At 41.3% G+C, this 22,038-nt stretch overlaps 1 protein-coding gene across 1 annotated transcript; it reads right to left on the reverse strand.

The window, feature by feature from the left end:
* Positions 1–17: 17 nt before the first annotated feature.
* On the reverse strand, positions 18–21,376 carry trip11 (thyroid hormone receptor interactor 11). Its single transcript, XM_072365982.1, has 21 exons — positions 20,789–21,376; positions 19,350–19,426; positions 18,518–18,628; positions 18,071–18,373; positions 13,469–13,537; positions 13,183–13,348; positions 12,737–13,063; positions 12,481–12,521; positions 12,283–12,381; positions 11,549–11,749; positions 8,044–11,079; positions 7,776–7,916; positions 7,277–7,470; positions 6,881–7,044; positions 6,636–6,739; positions 6,426–6,525; positions 5,352–5,433; positions 4,806–4,920; positions 2,090–2,212; positions 1,746–1,887; positions 18–1,659 (listed from the first exon to the last, which is right to left on the reverse strand). Exons 1-21 carry the CDS (start codon positions 20,925–20,927, stop codon positions 1,445–1,447), a joined length of 5,949 nt encoding a protein of 1,982 aa, XP_072222083.1. The 5' UTR covers positions 20,928–21,376; the 3' UTR covers positions 18–1,444.
* Between the last annotated feature and the right edge of the window lie 662 nt (positions 21,377–22,038).

The raw sequence follows: 22,038 nt of genomic DNA on the forward strand, positions 1-22,038 counted from the left end.
AAAAACCCCAAACAGAATTATCACTGCTAAGGGGTCGCAAATGGTACCTTTATTTGATTTTAAATTCCGATTAGGTCACGGGTACCCGACTCACTTGGAGTTCATCCAAGTTCAAGGTGCTCTGGCTCCTCCGTTTCACCTCAAAGCGTCAGATTTTACATCTACAAAAATTCTTTTACAGCGGGGATTCACAAGTTTATACATTTCATCATTACATCTGGACAAATCTTCTAACATTCTTTCGGCAGAGGCCGACTGATGTCTATACAAAAATGTGTAGCAGCACAGTCACATGCTGGCCTCCTTTGATTGTTTTTTTTCTTACATTTTTTCTATATATATATATTTATATTAACCATTTACAGTCCCGATTATACAACTAGTTATAAAAATGCAGGCACTTTACTTTCACATATTTCACCTTAGTGCCTATAAATAGAAAAGGGAAACAAACCAAACCATCCATTTATTTATATATATATATATATATATATACACACACACACACATAAAATCATGAATGGATGACTATATAATAGTGCTGTGCTTAAACATAAGAGCAATCTCGACCCTCTGATAAACCACAGTCAGCAGCCATAATCATGCTTATTGCATATCACAGTCTAGCAGTCTGGAAAAGACAGGATCTTGCAGAATTAAAAAAAAGACTTCTTTATGGTTTCCACAGATGTACTGAACCACATAAATCTCTATGCAGGCTGCTGCCAGAGTTTTTTAGGCAGCTCCTGGATTGGAGAAAAAAATAAAAAAATAAAAAAAATCACTAAATTGTTGAGGAGAAGAAAAAAAACACCCAGAGGACAAGAAGATACAAGCTGCTCAGTGCGAGTTGAGAGTGAAAGCAGAACGACATGTTTCCTCTTGCAAATGTAGGTGATGATTTGACTCAACCCACATGTTGTACTGTGCACAGTGAATTTACAAGGTCACTTGTGTTCAGAACTGGTGAATGAATTATAGTATTTAAAATAAAAAAAAAAAAAAAAAAAAAAGGAAACCAACTTATGATTAATAGGACTGTTCCTCTGCTGTGGTACTCTCACGAAGGCTGTCACACACTGAAATTTTCTTATCCTGCGTCCTTGGAGTCACTTCTTTCATCATTTCTCTGCTTATGGGTCACGATGCAACACAAGCGGGGAAACATTTTCAACGATGTGTAAAAGGGAGACCTGTGTTGTTGCATAGAACTGTGTTTTTGAGTAAAATAGAATCTTAATCAGACTTACACTAGCTTCAAACCCTTCCAAAGATGGCAAAATTAAGATATTATGAATTCTCAGATTCTTTATTCTTGCTGGAAATGAAAATGAGCTGTAATAAGTAGCAGAGGTGCTCAAATTTGTAGTGTCTTGTGTAGAGTTGAACTCATGTTGGATGAATTAAGACATCTGTGTGGCACTCGTTGTTGCCCCCCCGCCTATCACTGCTTTAACAAGTCTTTGAGGACGGCTCCACCGCTGGCCTCAGCTGAGACTGGTACAGGTGTGAATGTGGGCAAAGCGTCAGAGATGGGCTTCATCAGCAGGTGGCCTCCTGAGCTGCCGGCACCTGAACCAGCCAGCAGTGGTACCGCCGCGGAGCGAGGGGCCAGGAAAGGACTGGACTCGCCAGCTCGCCTGCCGGCTGCTGGAGCTCCTGCAGAAACAGAGGGTGAAGTTTAAACAAAGCGTGACATGCCAAGATGCATTCTGACAGCGGCTGTTCCAAAAGTGATCACTTACCTGCTGCAGCTGAGGTAGAAGCCCTGGTTCTTCCAGAAGGCGGGGCACTCAGAGGCTTGATGTCATGGACCAGAAGCTTTGGTGCGGGCAATGAAGGGGTTGACTCCATTTCCAAGAACTTGACAAACATCTCTGAGAACGACTGCAAAAAGCAGGAGGTGGACAGTGAGAGTATCAATAAAGAGGTGTTCGTAGAAAACTATATCAGAATACAACTGTTTTTCATTATCAAGAACATATTTTTAAGGAAGTATAGTGTTTGTTTTAGATTTTTCATGTGGACCACATTACAAGCAGCTTCCTTTCTGTTCTAATGGGTTTAAACAGCTTGTTTTTGCTTTTACCGAGTTCAAGCTCCGACTGCTGGTGGGCCTCTGTGGAGTGTTTGGGACACTTTGCGCTCCTCTCCCACCAAGCCAGCTCGACATCCATCCTGAAACACCGTGCCGTTCGTCCTCCTCCAACATCTGCAGACAGGAGGTGAGGAAGTGTGAATAAATCCTGCCGAATTCTAAGAAGAAATAAACTTCTCCCAGCCATCGCCAATGTCTCATATTTACAGATAAATACAAGAAAAAAAAAAAAAAAAAAGAGAAAAATAAGTCATTACCCCATTTTTATCCAAGCCTAAAAGTATACAGGGTTGGTATAACAAACGTTACAGTCTTCCACTTTATTTTCCGTTTTCATTTTGGTTTTAACTGCCCTGGGTTTCCTTTCAGTTTGCCATCACTTTCTGGAAAGTTATTTTGTGAACCCAGCGTCTCATTAAATCGACGTGCAGTTGACTCCTCACAGACAGTCTATACTTCTAAAAATACATTTTTATCCTTCACACTCTTTGCTCGTCACAATCAATTCCCTGGAATACAAAGAGTGCGTGGATTACAGCATTAAAATGCATTAATGGGGAAACTGCTGCGCCGCTGAAACTGATTCTGTGGAGTCTGCTGGTTTTGTGGGACACTTGGCTGCCGTGGAAACCTTAAATAGCATTAACAGCAGACAAGGGAAGATGGGGATTTAAAAAGAAAGAATGAAAGAAAGAAAGAAAGAAAAAGCTGAACCAACACAATCTCCTTCTTCTGGTCTTCTGAAGAGTTGCAATTTCATTTGCCTCTCACTCTCTATCTGTTTTCCTTTAAGAGTGTTGGGTAATAAGCTTTGGAATCGTTGGATGGAGTCCCACAGGGCTCCTGCCAGAAAATTTGGATAAGAACTTTTTTTTTTTCTTTTTTCCCAGAACTGAGCTCTGAGAGGATTTTCAGCGACAGCTGGAGTTTGAAGAAACTACTGGACAGTGACTTCTCGAGCTGGCTGTGCAATATCCAAAGAAAAAGCTTATGTAATTTATCATTTTAAAAACTGACAAATGTCTGTTGTCCCCCAGTGACCTGTAGCAGAGAATGTAAACAGTGAACCGTCACTCCGAACAGGACTAACTTGACATGAATTCAAGATGCCGATGACAAATGGTTAGAATTGCAGCACAGCAGCATTAACTGAACTCCGTACTATTTCTGAAACCCTCATTTTATATTTCAGCAACAGAATTCTAAAAATTAGTTTTTGGACTCAAGTCAAACTTACTGTGAGTTATAAATCTAGGATTTAGGGCCTTTCAATGAGGACATGACTGGAGGATAATTTCAACCAGAACTTTCAGTTTTTAACAGATCAATTAAACAAGATCAAACCCTTTCCCATTGCTGGTAGTAGCGTGTTTGTCCTCTGAGGGTGTTCAGAACTGCTCCATTAAGCAACACTTACTCTTAGAAGACTTCAACTTGAGGGGATCCTCCAGGCTGTCTTGGCCCACCGTTTCTGATAAACACAACTTTTGGAGATAATTGGTAGGGCTGCCCCCAACTAAAACAGTTCTTGGTTGACCATCACAATTTGGATTGTTCACACAAATGTTGGCTGCATGCAGCGCTTCGATTCAGCGCCGCACCCCTTTTCTCTTTTGCTCTCTCTCCGTCTCTCTCTCTCACACACACACATTACATCAGTTCTCTCCGCTTACACATTGAATCATACATGGTTGTGCACAGAGAAATACTCATTAGACAACACTACCGCCAAATAGATCCATCAACTTTTTCAGAACCTTTTGTCAATGCTCCCCTCCCTTTAAAAAAAAAAAAAAAAAAAAAAAAAAAAAAAAAAACAGGGAAAAATGAAGCAATGACTTAACAAACATGATTTTTTTTTCTTTGTAAGACTCCCTGTTCTAAGCACAGTGAGGGAGACTTTGTATCGGTGTATAACGGTGTATGAATGCTGGAGCTAATTCAATGGACGAGGACGTGAATATAAGTGTGAGTTAGTAAGATAAATGGGATTCTGTTGTTTGTGATCTAATAGCAAAATCTGAAACTATAAATGTTCACAGCAAAGTACAAAGACTAAGTACCCAGACTGAGTGTCAATTAAACACTTTTAGTCCCATTGCATTCAGAAGCAAGATGTTAGCAGATGTTTTCTGACCAGTGTAAAAGGGGCTTCGGGCAGAGTTTGGCAAGCAGTTTCCTGTTGTTTTCAGTCCCGGACCTTCATTTAGAAAATAGATTCCCGGCTTGATCCTTTGGCCCTTCGGCCTTCTTCTTCAGCGGTTCTCAGTGATTCTGAAGAAGGCCTTGGAGTCGAAACTTTGATTATAAAGTCAGAAAAACATATGGAGCCTGAGTGTGCAACGCTTTTGAAAGTTTTTCAGATCTTTTTCTAGTGAGAAGCGCCTAACCCACTTCTTGGAGTGCTCTATTTTTTCCTTCTATGTGACTCTGGGTTTTAATATCAAACAGTAATAATAAGCAATGCTCAACTTGTTTAAATACCGAAGAAAGGAAAAGTATGAAACAAATTAAAAATGCTGTATTTTGGCTTTCATAAGTGAAGAAATTTTTATGCATTTATTCCAGAAATCGCAAATGTATGCAAATCTCACTCACTGTCTGAAAAAGCGACCACGTCGCATGAAAATGAACACCAGCTGCCTTAAACACAATAATGCGATTGCCTAAGCAAATAGTTTAAATATGAGCTAACAAAACCTCTCACCTTATCGACATCCTCTCGGCTCAGTCCCAACACACTTCCCATGAGCCTCAGAACATCGGCACGCTTTGCTTTAGGTGTATGGAAGTACCCCAAGAAAAGGTTACGCATCAGAACTCTGTGGACAGGACAGAATTCACAACAATGTTGCATGAAGACACAAGTCAAGGTTTCAAACGACATAGCCTAGATCTATTCTCATGCAGCTGCATGAATCGGAAACAATCATCAAATTCATGCTTTGGAGTGTTTGTTTACTTTCACCAGGCGAGCAGAGACAGACTAACTTTAATAGCAATGACTGGTTTGATGGATTTATTTAGAGCTTTAAAGCTCCCGTATGCCAAATCTTCTGGCAATTTAATGGGATCTGAAACGTTCATGCGAGTAGAGATGTGAAGGCATTTTCTCAAACCAGAAAGGATCACTTAACCGTATCATATGGTGATGTACAGCAGCTGTCTGAAAGCAGCAACAACTTTTTACAATCCCTTGCAAGTGACAGGTGACTCTTTGTGTGTGATTTTTTTAACATAGGACAGAACTTACTTGTCTATCTTTCCCTCTGTGCTGTTCAGAAGGTGCATCAGTTTCTTCTGTGCCTCCTCCAACATCTCCTGCCTCAAGTCCACTGCAACACAGACGGAAAAACAGAGACAACAGGCTTTTTAGAACAGCAAAACCTAAACATCTGCTTTTTCATAGAAGAAAAGCCTGTAGGAGGTGGTCTAACTGCATTTACTACTCTGCTGAAAGACTTCTTGAGCCATCTACATTAAATTGTTTTCCTCCCACAACAACAACAAAAAAAAAAAAAACAGCTTTATTTTTTTAATATAAAAACTAAACATATTGCGTCAATTTCCATCGTCATGTATTGAAAAGTATTCATAAATTATCATTCAACGTGATTGAGTTTTTGGTTCACATTCACCCAATAGGAAGGTGTGACTTAAGACTTTTAGACAAAATAATGCATTAAACTCTGTGCGTGTGAAGGCTACCAAGATATACAAATGACAGATATGCTGTCTAGACATACCAAAGTTAGTCTCTGGATTGATGTGACTGTGGTGAACCACATTCTCACAGCTAATCAACTATTAATCAACAAGATATGAATTTTTCTATAGGTTACCGACAAGCAAAATAAAGATAAAGGCTCCCTTTGGAACTAGACAAACAGGCTGAAAGCGGGTGACAAAAATAAACAGCGTGAGAATTGGTAATGGTGTGAGGTAATGGTCATACCTGATAAGAGTGATATCTGCTTAGTGTGACAGAAAAGTGTTGATTAAAAAAAAAAAAAAAAAGGGTGGGGGCAGGGGGTTAAGTTTAACTTATTTTGGGTTTAAATCAGTCTATGATAAGGACAGACGTCTGTTCAAAGGCTGCCAAGTAGGGGAAAAAAGCCAGATACATTCTACAACATATTAAAAATGTAGACATAAAATGTTTATTACAACCTCACAAAGGCATTTACTTTGCTATAAAACAGGAGCGCTCATATGGCTTTTAGTCTGATAGTGTGCCCGTCTCCATTTGATATTCATAGCTGGGAAAAGAAACTACAAAAAACAAACAAACAAAAAAAAGTTGCTGTTAGCAGGTGGACTGCTTCACCTTGATTTTTCAACTCTTCAATTTGCTCCTCTTTCAGGTCGATCTGATCGGTGAGACGAGATGCTGAATCAAGAGCAGCGTTGGCTTCGTCCAGGTTTATCTGACGGAGAGAAAAGCAGTATGTAGGAGCACCTTAACAAGACGTTTGCAGGAATAAGAAATAACATGAAAAGATGAGCCCACTTCTGTGAATTATTGATTGCGATTTACCTGTAGAGCGGATGCTTGGTCTTCCAATGTAAGGGCTTTTCTTCTCCACTCCTCTTTCTCCCTCTTGTGCTTTTCAAGCTCTGCCGAGTACATGGCTTTCTCCTCTGAAAGGAAAAGATACAATAAATATATTACAACGAGAAAATAGGAATTTCTTATAAGTAGTTGCCATCACAAGGCGAAAATACAACAACTTAATAGCATGTGAACTGCTGGCATAATCACGTTTCTGCTTGCCAACTTGCCTTGTTGGAATTGCTCTAGCACCATCTGCAGGTTGGAGAGCGATACTGCATACTGGTTGACCTGCTCCTGAGAGATTCTGAGTTGAGCGAGTGCATCGGCCCTCTGTTTCACCACCCCGCTTAACTGCTCCTGCAGAGATTCCACCTGCATGCTGGCCTGTTGGCTGTTGAGGCACGCAAGCAGAAACACACTAGCAAGATCACACAGCTTTGGAAACATACAGATACATCTTAAACTTAACTCTATGAACTTTACTTGGTATTGTTCAACAATTCAGGTCACACAGTATTTAAGCCATGGTGGGAAACTCTGCTGACATACGAGGCGATTCTGCTGTGTTGTACTCCAGAGTTGTTCAATTCAAAACACATATGGCAGTTCTAGTGTTTGCCAACCTGGCATTCTCCACAGCATTGGAGGATGTGGCCAACTTCTCGTCCAGCAGCGCCACCCGCCTGCGCAGTTCAGCCTCCCGGTCCCCAGCAGCGACAGCTTCTCTTGTATATGAATCTTCGATTTCCAACAGGTGATTCCGCAACCTTTCCAGCTCCAAGTTCAGACGCTGTTCTTTATCCCTCATATGCTGCAGCTGTAAAGAAAGACACCGTCACCTGTGCAGATCTATCAAAACAGCAGACATTTCTACAGACTCAAGTGTGTTTATTGTATTTTACATATTGTAGGACTATGTAGATTTATAGTCCTTTTCTTTTCATCAATCAACGCACTCTACAGTCCATGCCACATCCATCCATTCGCATACAGATACATATGACACTTCTCGCACACCAGTGAAATGGATCGAGGAAAGTAGGGTTCAGCATCTCACCCAAACCATATCACAATCACTTTGATAAAAACCAAAAGGCTTATGTGTAAATATCACCGTCTTACCTCATTCTGTACTGCTGTGGTCTCCATTTGTTTCTGTTTGAGCGCCATCATCATCTGATCCCTCTCCAGCTGGAACATGACTGCTTTCTCCTGCATGGCCTTCAGTTCATTCAAGAGCTGATTCAGCTCACCAGATTTCCCCTGTATCACATTATCAGTGAGACATTGATAGATGCTCTTTCTTTTTTTGAGATCAACACATGAATAGATTTGAAATGTTTTCATATTAGAAACACCTTCCGAAGAAAACAAGGGAAAAAAAACTGACCTGCTCTTTGTCTTTGAGCATCCTCTCCACCGTGGCGGACTTTTCACTCAATGCGCTCAGTTCGAATTCCTTCTCTCTGAGCAGGAGGGAAACCTGCATGTTAGTCTCCTGCAGCGCTCTGAACTCCGACTCTTTTTCTCGAGAGCGACCAGCAACCAGCTCGTTCTCTTCCTTCAGCTTCTTCACGTCTAGTTCCAAAATAAGAGCTCGTTCTTTCAGGTTGGTCACAGCCTGCTTCAACACCTCGTTGTCATTCTCGCGGTTATGCAGTGTCTCGCTCACTTGAATTAATTGGTCTCCTTTGGTTTTAATGAGCAAGTCTTTCTCCCTCACAGAACTCTGCAAAGACTCCAGCCTCTCTCTGACCTGCTGAGCCTCCTCGGCCTGGCTTCTCTGCTCGCTCTCTGAGGCGGATGCTGAGTTAGAGAGCCGGTGGTTGTTTTCTTGAAGAGTCCTGATGATGTTTTCTTTCTCAGCCAACTGTGCTCTCAGTCGTTCGAGCTCTTCTTGTTTGTCATTACTTACAACTGAGGCACCGTGGTGGCTTGAGGCAACGGCTGTGAGAGGCAAGCCATAAGTTTGAGTGGCTACAACTCCAGGAGCCTGCGCTACGCTAACCAGTTTACCCAGCAGGACGTCCTTGGTGGTGCTGAGCTGTGTGATAGTCTGCTGGACATGTGCGAGTTCAAGGCTCAGACTTCCCAATCTCTTCTCTTTCTGCTCATAACTCTGGATCAGTCGAGTGTAATCTACTGACAGCTTGGAGCTACAGTCGCTGTCGGCAGAGACCTGACTTTGTAGCTTAATTAGTTCCTCCTGCAGCTGAGCAGACTCGTGCTGCATGTTCTTCACTGTTGTGATCACCTGCTGCTTCCACTCCTCCATCTTCTTCACCTGCTGCTTCAGTGTGTCCCTCTCCTGCAGCAGTTCCTCAAACTGGTTGCTGCTGACGCCTCCTGAGCCAGCACCAGATTCTCCTCCTGAGGACTGCAGGACAGTCACCAGGGTTTGGCACTTTTGAGTCAATGCATCAATCTCTATGTCCTTCTCCCTGATAATTCGAGACAGGTTCTGGATGGTCTCCTTGAACATCTCTTGGCTTCCTGAGGGATCGCTCATGTTGGAAAGCCGCTGATTCTCCTGCTGAAGCTTCACCAGGGCGGCCTCTTTCCCCGCCATGATGTCCATGAGACGATGATAGTCAGACCGGAGCTGGCTGTTCTCTCTTGTCTTCTCGTTGAGCACGGCCAGCATTTGCTCTCTCTCCACCGCGTACGTCTGCAGCTGCTGCTGTAAATACAAGACATCCTGGCTGTGTCCTCCACTCATGGAGATTCTGGCATGAAGCGCCTGAACTTCAAGATCTTTCTGCATGACAATCTGGGAGAGTTTGTCAATTTCATCCCGAGAAGCCACCAGCTGATCCAACTGTCTGGTCAATGAAAGGTTCTTCTCATTTAGCTGGCTGATTTCGGTCTCCTTCTCCTTGATGCCCTTCACCAGTCTCTCTATTTCCACCTTGGACAGGTCATGCTTCTCGTTGCCGTTCTCCTGATTCAAAGACTCTGTCTTGTCCTCCTGCAGGATGACCTCTCCCTGCACAGGTGGAGAGTTGGCACGGCTCTGAATCTCACTGAACCGATCAAGCGTTTGCTGGAGGCGGGATATCTCTTCATCTCTGGTGTGGAGGAGTCTGTCATAGTTGAGTGTGGTCTGCTGATGACGACCGTGGGCCTGTTCGAGCTCACTCTGCTGAGCCTGCAGCGACTGCTGAGACAAAAGGAGCGAAGCCTGCTGCTCCTCAATTGTTCTCCTCAGAGTCTGAACCTCCTCATCCAGGCAATTCCTGGAAGACTTGAGCTGGGTGATCTCCGTCTCCAGCTCTGTGATGATGTCCAAAGTCTTGGGCTCAGCCATAGGTTGAGGTCTGCTCTGCTGATCCCTGATGCGATCAATCTCCTCTTTCAAATGGCTGTTTTCTTCCTTCATGGCGCCCAGATGTTTATCCTTTTCCTCCAGTGCCTGCTTGAGCATTTCAGCTTCTTTGTTCATGACTGAAATACTGTGCTCCATCTCCGTCTGTAAATCTGCAGCATTTTGTTTTAAAGTCTCCACAAACACATCCTTCTCTTGCAGCAAATCTGTCAGCTGCTTCTGTCCTGCAACTGTGATTGAAAGCATCTCGTTGGTGTCTTGGTGATCAGACACCAGCTGCTCCATGTCTCTCTTCAGCTTAGAGATCTCCAAGTCTTTCTCCTGGTTTAGTTTGATTGCAGACTCATGCTCGGTCTGTAACGCTGAGGCACCCATGGACCGGGCTCGAGTCAACTCATCGATGGTCTGCTGGTAGTGTTTCACCTGTTCTGTCAGTGTTCTCTCAGCCCGTGTCAATTCACCTTCAAGTTGACTTTTCTCAAGCTTTAAAGCTTCAATACGAGTGTCCTTCTCCCTCACGATCCTGTTCAGAGCAGCCTGGTTTTCTTTCAGCTGCTCGTTTAGCTTGTCTACTTTACCCAGAGCATTCTCACTATCCTCCCTCAGCCTAGTCTTCTCCATCTTCATCTCACACTCCTCAGACAAAACTCTCTCATATGAGCGCTTCATCTCATCCAATTCTGACCTGAGGTCCAACAACTCCTTCTCCTTCCCAGCCAGCTGCTCTGTGGCTCTCTGTCCCTCAGTTCCTCTGTCCCCTCCTCGATCCAGCTCTGTTTTAGCAGCAGATAACTGCTCTTCCTTCTCCTGCAGGGTCTTCTTCAGCTCTGCAACTTCCCTACGTGCCTCTCGGCTCTGCTCCTGTGCATGTCCTAATTTGTCTTTCAGCTCCTTCGCCATCCATTCCAGTTGTTGTTTGCCCATGTGCAGATCATTCAGGGTGAAAGCACTCTGCCTAATTTTTTCTTTTTGGGTCTGAAGCTCTTGCTCCAGTGCTCTTTTCTGATTCTCAGTCGTGTTGAGCTCTGTAGTCATGCTTTTCAGCTCTGCCTCTGCCTCCTTCAACTGTCCAGAGAGCTGCTCCTTCACAGAAATCATATGCTAGAGGAAAATGAATAAATAAATGACAAATTCTTCAATTTATTGTGCTGTATTAGATTGCAATATATTGCCTTCCCCCCTAAAAAAAACCAAAACGTGTTTTCACAGAGGAAAATTGTTATTGTTTGTGCATGAGCAAATTTTTGCCGGTTGTATCTCACTGTGCATTTAAATATATCAAACAAAGCAGCAAAATGGACCCATTGTGGCTTTTAAACCATAAAAGTATGTAGTTAAACTGTAGGTACAATGAAAATATTTTGGCATGCAAGTGGATATAATGATGCAAAATACTAACGAAAGTCTGAGACACTGAATGTATTTTAATTATTCAAATTCTCTCTCAAGAAGCAACCAGGACAGTATGACATAATATAATTTACAGTACTGTTATTCAGGATGTTGAAAAGAAAGAAATTAAGTTAAATCACAAAAAAAAAATGAAAAAAATTCCACTGATCAGCCAGACCTTTGTTGCTTCCTGGTTTTGTTGGTCTAGTTCCTCTAGCTCAGACATCAGGGTGTCTCGTTCCTCTTCGGTGGCTCTCAGGACCTTTTCTGTCTTCTCCAGCTCAACCTTCAGATCCTCCAGTGACTCCACTTCTGACTCTCCTCCTTTGCCGCTCACCATTTGCTCTTCTGCCACTGTCAGTTTTTGTTTCAGGTTAAGCTGTAAACAAACAAAAAAAATGCCACAAAAAAAACACCTTTCCATGTAATCCAATATGTATCACTTGCTGACATCATCACATTAGGAGCCACTAGGTGTAAAGAAAACCAAATGTAAAAAACACTCACCATTCGGTACATTTATAACTCAGGCGAGACTGATTATATTCTACTATTCTACTATGAACCATCCACTAATTAAAGCATGTACTGGGAAGAATATGTCAACAAAGGACTATGGATCCAACAACACTTTCACGTGAAAATGAATTAATTAAATAAAAGACTGACAACAACCATATCAATAAAGCTGTTACAGATACTTTGAGCAGACAGTGAACACTCCTCTTGTCACCTCCCCACTCCTCTTACCCCCCTTCCCCCTCTCCTCCTCTTGTCCCTCACCGCCCCCCCTGTTGCAACTCCTTAATTGTGCACATGCAAGCTGCCCGTTGTAAAAATAATTTCCCCCTCAGGGGATTAATAAAGTATTTTCTGAGAAGTCATTTTATTTTTTGCATCAGATGAACAAACCTTTTCTTGTTCTAGAACCTCCTTTTCTTGTCTCAATGTTCCAATAATGGTATTCAGTTCTAAGATGTCTGCATGCTCCACTTCTTCCTTCGGTTCTGCCTGAAAGTTGACGGTAGAAAGAACGTTAAACCACCTAAAGGGTTAGATAATGTGGTTATAATATGGTTTATGTGTTATTTACTGTATAAGCTCACTTACCACAGCCAGGAGCTTCAGTCTTTCCATTTCTTTTTCTGCAGCTACAAAATTAACATTTTGGTTAATATAAAATGTTTGGCTGACAGGGTGAAGACAGTATTCAATCTCTATGTGTGACTAATATGAAGCTACTTCAAACTTGCAATGAGAAAACTGAGCCAGCTACAATTATATAGCTATAACAGTGTTCAGATGCCTTACAGAAACAGACAAGAAAAAGTATTCAACAGCTGTTCTCAACACAAACTAAACCTACCTGCAAGGTTACTTCTTAATGTCTGGATCTCGTGCTCGAGCTGGGCCTTTTGCAGAGCCTTCCCCTGCTGTTCTTGCACGCGTGTCTGCAGTTCAGCTACGGAGGCCTGGAGCCGTGAGTAGTTCTGCAGCAGCCCGGCATTCTCTTCCTGCGCGTCATCCCTCTCCAGCTGCAGCGAGGCCTGTTTCCTCTGTGCCTCCTCCACACCTGCAGACAGTTCAGTCATCTGCTTCTCACGCTGCTCTGCTGCTTCCTGCAAGGACTGCATGGTTTTCTGGAGTTCAAGCAGTTTGGACGGATCGGACGAGAAGCTGGCTTGACTGCCTCCTGCGGAGAATTTTGAAAAGAAATCTTCTTTGTATGTCGACATAATTAATCTGAGCGTTCCTTTATAAAATTTCTGAATTCCTGTCAATGTTGAAATCAAATGCCATAGTCAAGCTTACCACTGTGAATCTGTTCCTCCAGCTCTTCTATTCTTTCCTCGTACTCTGCGAGCTCCTCTCTATGGCGCCGAGATATGTCAGCCATCTTTTGCCGCTGAGCATCCTGCAGAGCGGCGAGCTCGTGCTGGTGTTCGTCCACCTCATGACTCATCTTGTCTCGTAGCTCCTGTTGCCACAAAATTCAAAGCCACATCTAATTTCTTATACATATACATACATACATACATATACATTCTACTACAAAATATAGTTAATACTTGCAACAATAAGAGGCTACAAAAATCACCTTAATAGTCCTTTGAAGTTTGAGAATCTCCCCCTGGTCGCCATTTCCAACACCTGTCGCTGTTGATGCCTGAAAGAGAGTTTTATTTAAACTGAAAAGAGTAGTGTGTGGGATTTAGAGCCACCTAGAGTATAAATTGCAGAAAACAACCAACCAAATGCCCTCATCTAAACTTACTTTTCTAAGCATGTACAGTAGTTGCAAAAAATCTGCATCAGAGGCCAGAGTTTGGATTTTCCATCCAGGCCTAATGCAGAAACATAGCAGTGCAGATTCTGAGGAGAAGGAGCATGTGCTGTCTTTAACTCTTGTGGTATGTAGCAATGCAGATAATTTGTCGCATTTGATCAGATAGTCAGATAGTTTTGTCTCTGGCATTTCTGGTCACACCCCAACAGAAAAGATGAAAGCTTTTAGTTCATTTATTGTACTATAACCTGATCAGCAACATTTAATTCCTGAAAGCTGTTAAACTCTATTGTTAATTCTCCTTTTTTCTTGTAAGCCGCTATAAATAAAAGTGGCTGCTAAACGCATAAAAAGTTATTTTTCACCAAAAAGTCTCTTAGGCAAAGATTGTATTTTCTGGAATAATTTGAAAGTGAGGTCTGTGTGAGTTTGACTACAAATTTCAACTAAAAAAAAATTAAAATTTTAAACTTTGAACAAAAAAATTCACCAAAATAGAATGAATCAAATCTATAATTTTTGTGGACAAGTCCTGAAAGTAAAGCCCCAAATTTCAGATTTAGCGCCAAAGAAATTTCTGCATTTATAGCTGACACATAGCTGTCATGCACAGAGCATTTATGAATCATGCTAGCATTAATGAATCAACTCCTTTTGACTATTTAAATGTTCACATTCCTCGAACCACAGGCAGAAGAGGAGTGGCAGCTATCTTCAGATCAGGGTTACTAATCAGTCCTAGACCCAAAATTAGTTTTAGCTCTTTTGAATCTGATTCTCAGTTTTTCCCACCCAAAGTGGAAATCACAAAAACCTCTTGTGTTTGTTGTGTATCATCCACCTGGCCCTTATTCTGAGTTTCTGTCTGAAGTTTTTAATCCCAGTTAGTGCTGAGCACAGATAAAGTCATTGTAGTGGGTGACTCTAATATTCATGTAGATGTTGAAAATGAAAGCCTAAATATTAACTTTAATTCTATATTGGACTCTATTGGATTTTCTCAAAGTGTTCACAGACCGACTCACTGCCTTAATCATACCCTTGACCTTGTGCTGACTTATGGCATTGAGAGTGAACAGTTAACAGTGTTCCCTCAAAACCCTGTCTTGTCTGACCATTTTTTTGATAACTTTTGAATTTACATTACATGACTATACAGCTGAGAAGAATTTTACATATAGAATAGTGCCTATCAGAGAATGCTGTAACCAGTTTTAAAGAGTTGATTTCATAATCCTTTTCTTCACTGCCATGTGCAGATACCTATTAATTTTACTCCAGCAATACTTGACTCTCTTGTTGACAGCACTATAGTTTCAATGCGTACAACACTGGACAATGTTGCCCCTCAGAAAAGTAAAGTAATCAGTCAGAAGAGGTTGGCTCCTTGGTATAATTCACAGCTGCGTGCGTTAAAGCAGACTGCAAGAAAGCTGGAGTGACAGTGGCGTTCCTCTAATTTAGAAAAGTCTCAATTAGTCTGGAAAGATAGTTTAATAACGTATAAGAAAGCTCTTCGTAAAGCCAAAACTGCTTATTATTCATGATTGATAGAAGAGAATAAGAATAATCCCAGGTTTCTTTTCAGCACTGTTGCCAGGCTGACAAAGAGTCCGAGCTCTGTTGAGCTATTCCTTTAACTCTCAGAAGTGATGATTTCATGAGATTCTTTATCAATAAAATTGTTTCTATCAGAGAGAAGATTGATGGAATCCTTCCCACTATTATCACCGATGTATCAACAAGTGCAGCAGCTTTAGAAGTATCTTTAGAACCTGATTTGTGTTTAGACGGCTTCTGCCCAGTTGATCTCTCTGAGCTAACAACAGCAATAGTCTCTTCTAAACCATCAACTTGTATTTTAGACACAATCCCAACCAGACTGTTCAAGGAGGTTTTCCCCTTAATTGACACTTCCATATTGGATTTGATCAATCTGTCTTTGTTGACAGGATATGTACCTCAGACTTTTAAGGTTGCTGTAATTAAACCTTTACTTAAAAAAACCTACTCTTGATTCAGAAGTGTTGGCTAATCATCGACCTATATCCAATCTCCCTTTGTCTAATGTTCTTGAAAAAATAGCTGCACCTCAACTTTGTGATCATTTACATAGAAATAATCTGTTTGAAGAGTTTTAGTCAGGATTTAGAGTGCATCATAGCACAGAAACAGCACTGGTGAAAGTTACCAATGATCTCCTCTTAGCCTCTGATAGCAGACTTGTGTCTGTGCTTGTCCTGTTGGATCAGCTGTACTCATCTATGAAACCAGATGAAACCAATAGGTTGGTCAGACCACAAGCACATCTTAAAGACTTAAAGACCTGGATGACTCAGAACTGTCTGTTTCTAAATTCAGACAAAACTGAAGTTGTTCTCTTTGGACTCGAGCGCGTCAAGGAGAAATTGTCTCGTTATATAGTTACTCTAGATGGTATTCCCTTGGCTTCTAGTTCTACAGTGAGGAACATTGGAGTTATTTTTGGCCAGAATTAAAAATTTGACGCACATATAAAACTGGTTTCTAGGACTGCCTTATTTCACCTTCGTAATATTGCCAAAATCAGGAACATCCTCTCTCAGGATGATGCAGAGAAACTAGTCCATGCATTTGTTACTTCAAGATTGGACTACTGTAATTCTTTATTATTGGGCTGACCCACATATTCTCTGAAAAGCCTCCAGCTGATCCAAAATGCTGCAGCCAGAGTTCTGATGAGAACTTACAGGAGAGATAATGTTTCTCCAGTTTTAGCTTCTCTTCATTGGCTCCCTGTTAAATTCAGAATAGAATTTAAGATTCTTCTCCTCACATATAAAGCTCTTAATGACAGAGTTCCATCATATCTTAAAGATCTCATTGTAAGATATTTTCCTAACAGAGCACTTCACTCCCAAACTGCAGGTTTACTTGTTGTTCCAAGAGTTTCTAAAAGTAGAATGGGAGGCAGAGCCTTCAGTTATCAGGCCCCTCTCTTGTGGAATAAGCTGCCAGTAAATGTCCAGGAAGCAGACACCCTTTCCACTTTTAAGATTAGGCTTAGGCTGGGGGACCTCACCTGTCACACATTTCCTCACTTTGCTCTCTTTTCCCCGTGTTTAATTTCTCATATTATATTATGTGCATGTTGGAGTTGCACAATACCCACGTTACCCCGCGGTGCCAAATCGTTACGGTTCATACTATACTAGAATTTCTACACGACGGTACTAACGGTGCCAGTTTCCGCTACTCAGCGGCCGCCTCGACTCTCCTCCCGGCTTCTCACTGCTTGCTACTCCCTTGTAAACAAACCCACACGACAACCACTGCAACCGAACTACACAACTGCTGAATGATAGGCTGTTTCCGTACGCTGGGTCCGCCCGTCTGCTAGCTGATTGGCTGTTCGTGTGTTTCTGACGGCTAGAACGAACTCCATGTAGACAGCCCCGCATCGATAGAAATTCGTTTCAAAACGAAAGTTCTGTCTCGCCCAGACGCGCGCACAGCGGTCACAAACACGAAACAACACACATGCACACTCACTATGGCAGAAGCACCGGGCCCAAGCGGCGAGTCTGCCGCAGCGTGCTTGTGGCACCACTTAAAACAAACTCCAAAAGCCACATTTGGAACTATTTTGGGTTTAAACAAGGCACAGACGGTAAAGCAACAGACGATGGCGCTGCCACCAAGCTATAGGAGCCAAAGGTTTATTTTCTAATTGGCTAATATTGGGCTATATGCTCAGTGTACAGACTGAAGAATGAAGAGTTAAAAGATGTTAAAGCACCTACAAAATACATAAAAATATAGTTTTCACAGGGAATCAGTTCCTGTTTATTGTATTTTGTCCTCTATGTTTTATTATGTTGGAGAAGAAGCATTATTGTCAAATAGATTTTTTTTAAAACCTTCAAATTTCATTGTACCACCTCGTATAATGACAGTAAAGACTTCTATTCTAAAAAACAGTGGATTTGTTATCCTGAGTCGATTATTTATATTAGTATTATGTTTATCATACACATAACAACATACATAATTAATAAGTATTTATAACTTGTACAAACACATTGCAGTTCATAAAAATAATAATAATAAAAAAGGCCACAGTATCATGATAATTGCCGGAACCATGATACTTTGTCTGGTATAGTATTGTGGTTACTTATTTTGGTTAAGCTAGGATCTAAGTGCCTTGAAATGACATTTGTTGTAATTTGGCGCTATATAAATAAAAATTTATTGAATTGAATTATAAACGCTGCTCAACCCAAACCACATGATCACAAACAGGAGGGGCAATAAATCTGTAAGTCTGTGATAAATTCTCTATATGCCGTGGAGCCTAATGTCTGGACAATGCTCCTCGAAAGCCAAATTTGGATTCACCTAGCTATAAACCATCTGTCCCTGTTCTTTTACCTGAGACACTCTCCTCCAGTGTGCAACCTCTGTCTCCAGACGCATGACTTCTGTGGACAGCCTGTTGATTTCCTGCTGCGACCAAAGGACGTCACTAATGTCGACTTCGTCGCTGTGGAAGCCCTGGTGAGAGCCCGAGGGACGTGCCAGGAAGGTGGAAGCAGAGGAGGAGGTAGTGGTCGAAGAGGTAGTGGCAATGGGCAACACCGCAGGGCTGACGGAGGCAGACTGGGCCGAGTGCTGCAGATTCTGGACTTCTTCTTGGAGTCCACTCTGCCGAGCTTTCAGGTGACTTATTTCCACCTTGGGGAACCAAATATACTTGAGCTTCATGTGCATAAAATTAAATTACATTTCTGTTTATCTAATGAATTTTATCTTCATTTTATCTTTAGAGAAGTTTGTAAATCGTCTAAATCATGACATTTCAAAACTGTATGTACATACATCTTTCTGTTGCAGAAGGGTTCTGTATTCTGCCGACTGTTGTTTAATCTGGATCTCTGATGCCTCCAGCTTCTCCTCCAGCTCCGCGTGAAGCTTTCTCAGTCTGTCGTACTGCAAAGAATGGACAGTGAGAAGACGGCTCGTGCAATTATGCAGAGATAAGCATATACAACACTGCTCATACATCTGAGAGGTAAAGGTGTAAAGAGCTCAACATATTCAATGAAAAACCCAAAACCACCAACGTTTTAGTCTAATTGTGAGTATTTTAAGATGTCCCTACTTCATTTGTGGCACTGAGCTGTGAACCCATTTGGGCCCATATGGTAACCCATATACTGGGTTACATGCGGTGATGGTAGATATTTTTGGACACAGATTACAACATATTTGGCACCCAAGAGAGTATTTGCAATGTATTTGCAAAGATTAACCGACTGAAAAAAGTGAATGATACTTATTAGTGGGTTAATTTCATGGTGGTTTTCTGTATTTTCAACCTTTTTTACAGTGCCTAGATTATACATACAATTTGTTGGAAACCATCATGTTTAGAATGTGAGCTTTAAAAGCTTGCCAGGCCTCTGATGGTTTGCAAAATCACTGTTTTGTGCGGAGACTTCTTGATCTGGACCACAAAAGCCTGATATTGGAGTTTATAAGCCTTTTTTTAATTAAAAAGTTCTAAGTATATTACCAATGGCTTCATCCTGTTGATAAAAGGGACATTTCAACAGAAGAAAAACAGCTTATTGTATTAGTTAAAGGCTTTTCCTGCTGCAACAAGTCAAAATGACCTGTAAGAATAGTGACTGAGAAAGTGGACAAAGACCTCAGATTTCTGAGCGGCAAGTGCAGCTTCGACTTCAGCCAACTTGGAATTGGACACCTGCAGTTCTGTGGCAGCATCTGTAGTACAAGAAAAAAAAAATACCATCACCGGCACAGACATTCACACAGTGAGGATATCATTCTCCGCTTCAACACTGCAAAAGCTAATAAAAATATTAGATGAAGAAATGTTCAAAAGCACGAATGAACAGAAAAACTTGGAATCTAAATTTAGATCAACAAGACTTTTGCAAAAGAGAAATGTTTTTCTATTTCATTATATGGTTCCTTTTTTCTCTCCCTATCAGTCACACAGGTCTGCTAAACCAGGCTCACACAAACACACTTGACTGAGCAGGCCAACATTGTTAACCATCTTGTCAAGGCTTACTTAACAGCTTCATGAAGCTCAGCAAGCATTTATTACAACACAAACTAAATCAAAGCCTGAGCAAAAGTTTAATTTCATGTCCTAGGTCTTTAAAGTTCACTGAAATGTCCTCCCGACAGCGATAAGAATTCATACTTTTGATTTTTGAGCAGTGAGTTGGAGATCTGTGGCCAAAGTTCTCCTTCTATTGATGTTTTATCCGTTTGCTGTAGACTGATGATCTGTCTGGGTGTAATTAGATAAATGGGATGGAGCTATACAGATATAAGCTTGGCGTTCGTTGCTTTTTAACATGACCATGAACCCAGGCTACAGTTTAGATCCAACAGTAAGAGCAAATAAACAAAATGAATACAGCAACTTGCCGATTAAGTCGAAAGTGAATATGGTTTAAAGGTTTAATTTAGGAACGCTTTACCTCCTAAAACTAAAAACCAAACAATGCCTCTAATCTTTGTCTAATCTGCACAAGAAATCTGTGACAAAACAAATGCTTCTGATGTAAATAAAAAAATGTGTTACATATATAGAAATGGGAATTAAACCTGCAACTTTTGTTTGTTTGGCTTCTTTTAAAATAAATGAATAAATAAAAAAAACTCAACACTGCTGACCCAAACAACATGTCTTCGAATGTCAGTTTTAGTCTCAGAAACTACAAGATGATGCGAATGTGACAGACAAAAGGCTGGCGAGTTTAGAGGATGTGGGTTGTGCTGCTGTGTGTTCGACTTAGTCCACCCTTCTCAATAAATATCACAGGAAACCCTTTGCGTTATAGCCCTGAAAAGATTAACTAACACATCATTTGCTGACTGACAAGTTAATTTAATTAGTTATCTTTTATCTACAATATGCTTGGTGGGACTGAGTTTCTTATTGTCTGCCTATTCATCAGTGTTTTATTAAACACAGGAAGCCTGCAATTATTCCCCACTCAATCCATAACATAGGTTGCAAGATGTGTAGTGTGATACAAGTGTGCATGTAAAAACACTGACTCCAGTGGGATAACTGTTTGATTTAAAAAAAGAGGAACACGAACTTACCCCCGACTTCTTCCACCCCTTCCAGTAACATGTCTTTGGTAAAGTTTGATATTTGCCCGGTGAAAGATGACAGGCTCCCGCCGACCTGACCCAAAGACTGTCCGAGGCCAGAGCCGATTCCACCCAACCAGGATGACATCTTCAGAGGCAGCGAAAAACAAACAAAAACAAAGCAAGGCCGAGGGCTACTGGGGAGCTAGCCTCACTCTGAGTGGAAATGTGATAAAAGTCAGCTAGGTCATTAAGCTTAGCTGTAGTTTCAACGCTAAAGAGCAGCGGTTATCTTAGAAATCCACTTTATTGGTCCGCAACAAAGTGCCTTAGCAGGCTGGCACACGCTCATTTAGCAAGCACGAAACCCGGTTAACAACAGCTGGTCGTTCGTCTGAAGGAATTCGTCCAAGCAGACGAGATACGCGACATTATATCAAAGTCAGACAGCTATTACCTTTGAGTTGGGCTTTTTGCTGGAGTCGGTATTGTTCGAGAATAATTTCAATAATATATTCAGCAGTTCATGGCCAGTCTAAACACCTAAAAGTGCCACCTCAACTGTAGCCATTATCAGCTCGGCTTCGCTGTCAGCTTTGACGTGGACACAGAGTACCGGAGCGGTGCATTGTGGGATACTGGAGGACCAACAAAGTCGAGGTGCGTTCAAGAGCCATGAGAACTGCTCGAGGCTCTCACATGGCTGTCACTGATGTTTAATTCAGTATGAATGGGATATATCCCACAAAATTACAGCCTAATTTGCACAATCACACCATGTTTTGTAGCAATAGCACATTTGATATATATTCTCTTTTATCCTTAATCAAAGTAATTTAAAAATCACCTTTGTCTTGATAATCATAAAAGACGTTTAGCCCATTCTTTGATACAGAAAAATCTTAACTCTGAGATGTTGGCAGGCTTCCACGTTTGAACTGACTTCCACAACATTTGAGGTTTAACTTTGACTTGGCTTTTCCAAACATCATTACTGTTCTTCAGAAAATTATTGCTTGCTACGAGTTGTCATCTTGCTGCATTTTCCACATTCTCTTAAGATTCCATTGGTAAACAAATGCCCTGAAAATGTCCAATAAAATGAAGATAGCAAACTCCAGATGTTCAGATATGCATTTATTTTTCTTTTGGGAAACAGTGACTGTGCATCAAAACAAGCCAATAACCAAGAGCATCTTGACTTATTTTGACTTGAACCTTCATCTTTTCATTCTTGTGAAAATCTAATGTTTTAAGAT

The sequence above is a fragment of the Leuresthes tenuis genome, unplaced genomic scaffold, assembly GCF_036924035.1.
Source record: "Leuresthes tenuis unplaced genomic scaffold, fLeuTen1.0.hap1 SCAF_15, whole genome shotgun sequence".
NCBI classification, from domain to species: Eukaryota; Metazoa; Chordata; class Actinopteri; order Atheriniformes; family Atherinopsidae; genus Leuresthes; species Leuresthes tenuis.

Bases quoted from the DNA above. Each gene is read 5' to 3' on its own strand.
- trip11 (XM_072365982.1), bottom strand. From the start codon at position 20,927: ATGTCATCCTGGTTGGGTGGAATCGGCTCTGGCCTCGGACAGTCTTTG. The intron at 13,349-13,468 runs GTGATTTTTGTA...TTGTGGCAACAG, and splicing joins AACTTCAAAGGACTATTAAG to GAGCTACGAGACAAGATGAG. The intron at 12,382-12,480 runs GTAAGTGAGCTT...GTCAACTTTCAG, and splicing joins GACTGAAGCTCCTGGCTGTG to GCAGAACCGAAGGAAGAAGT.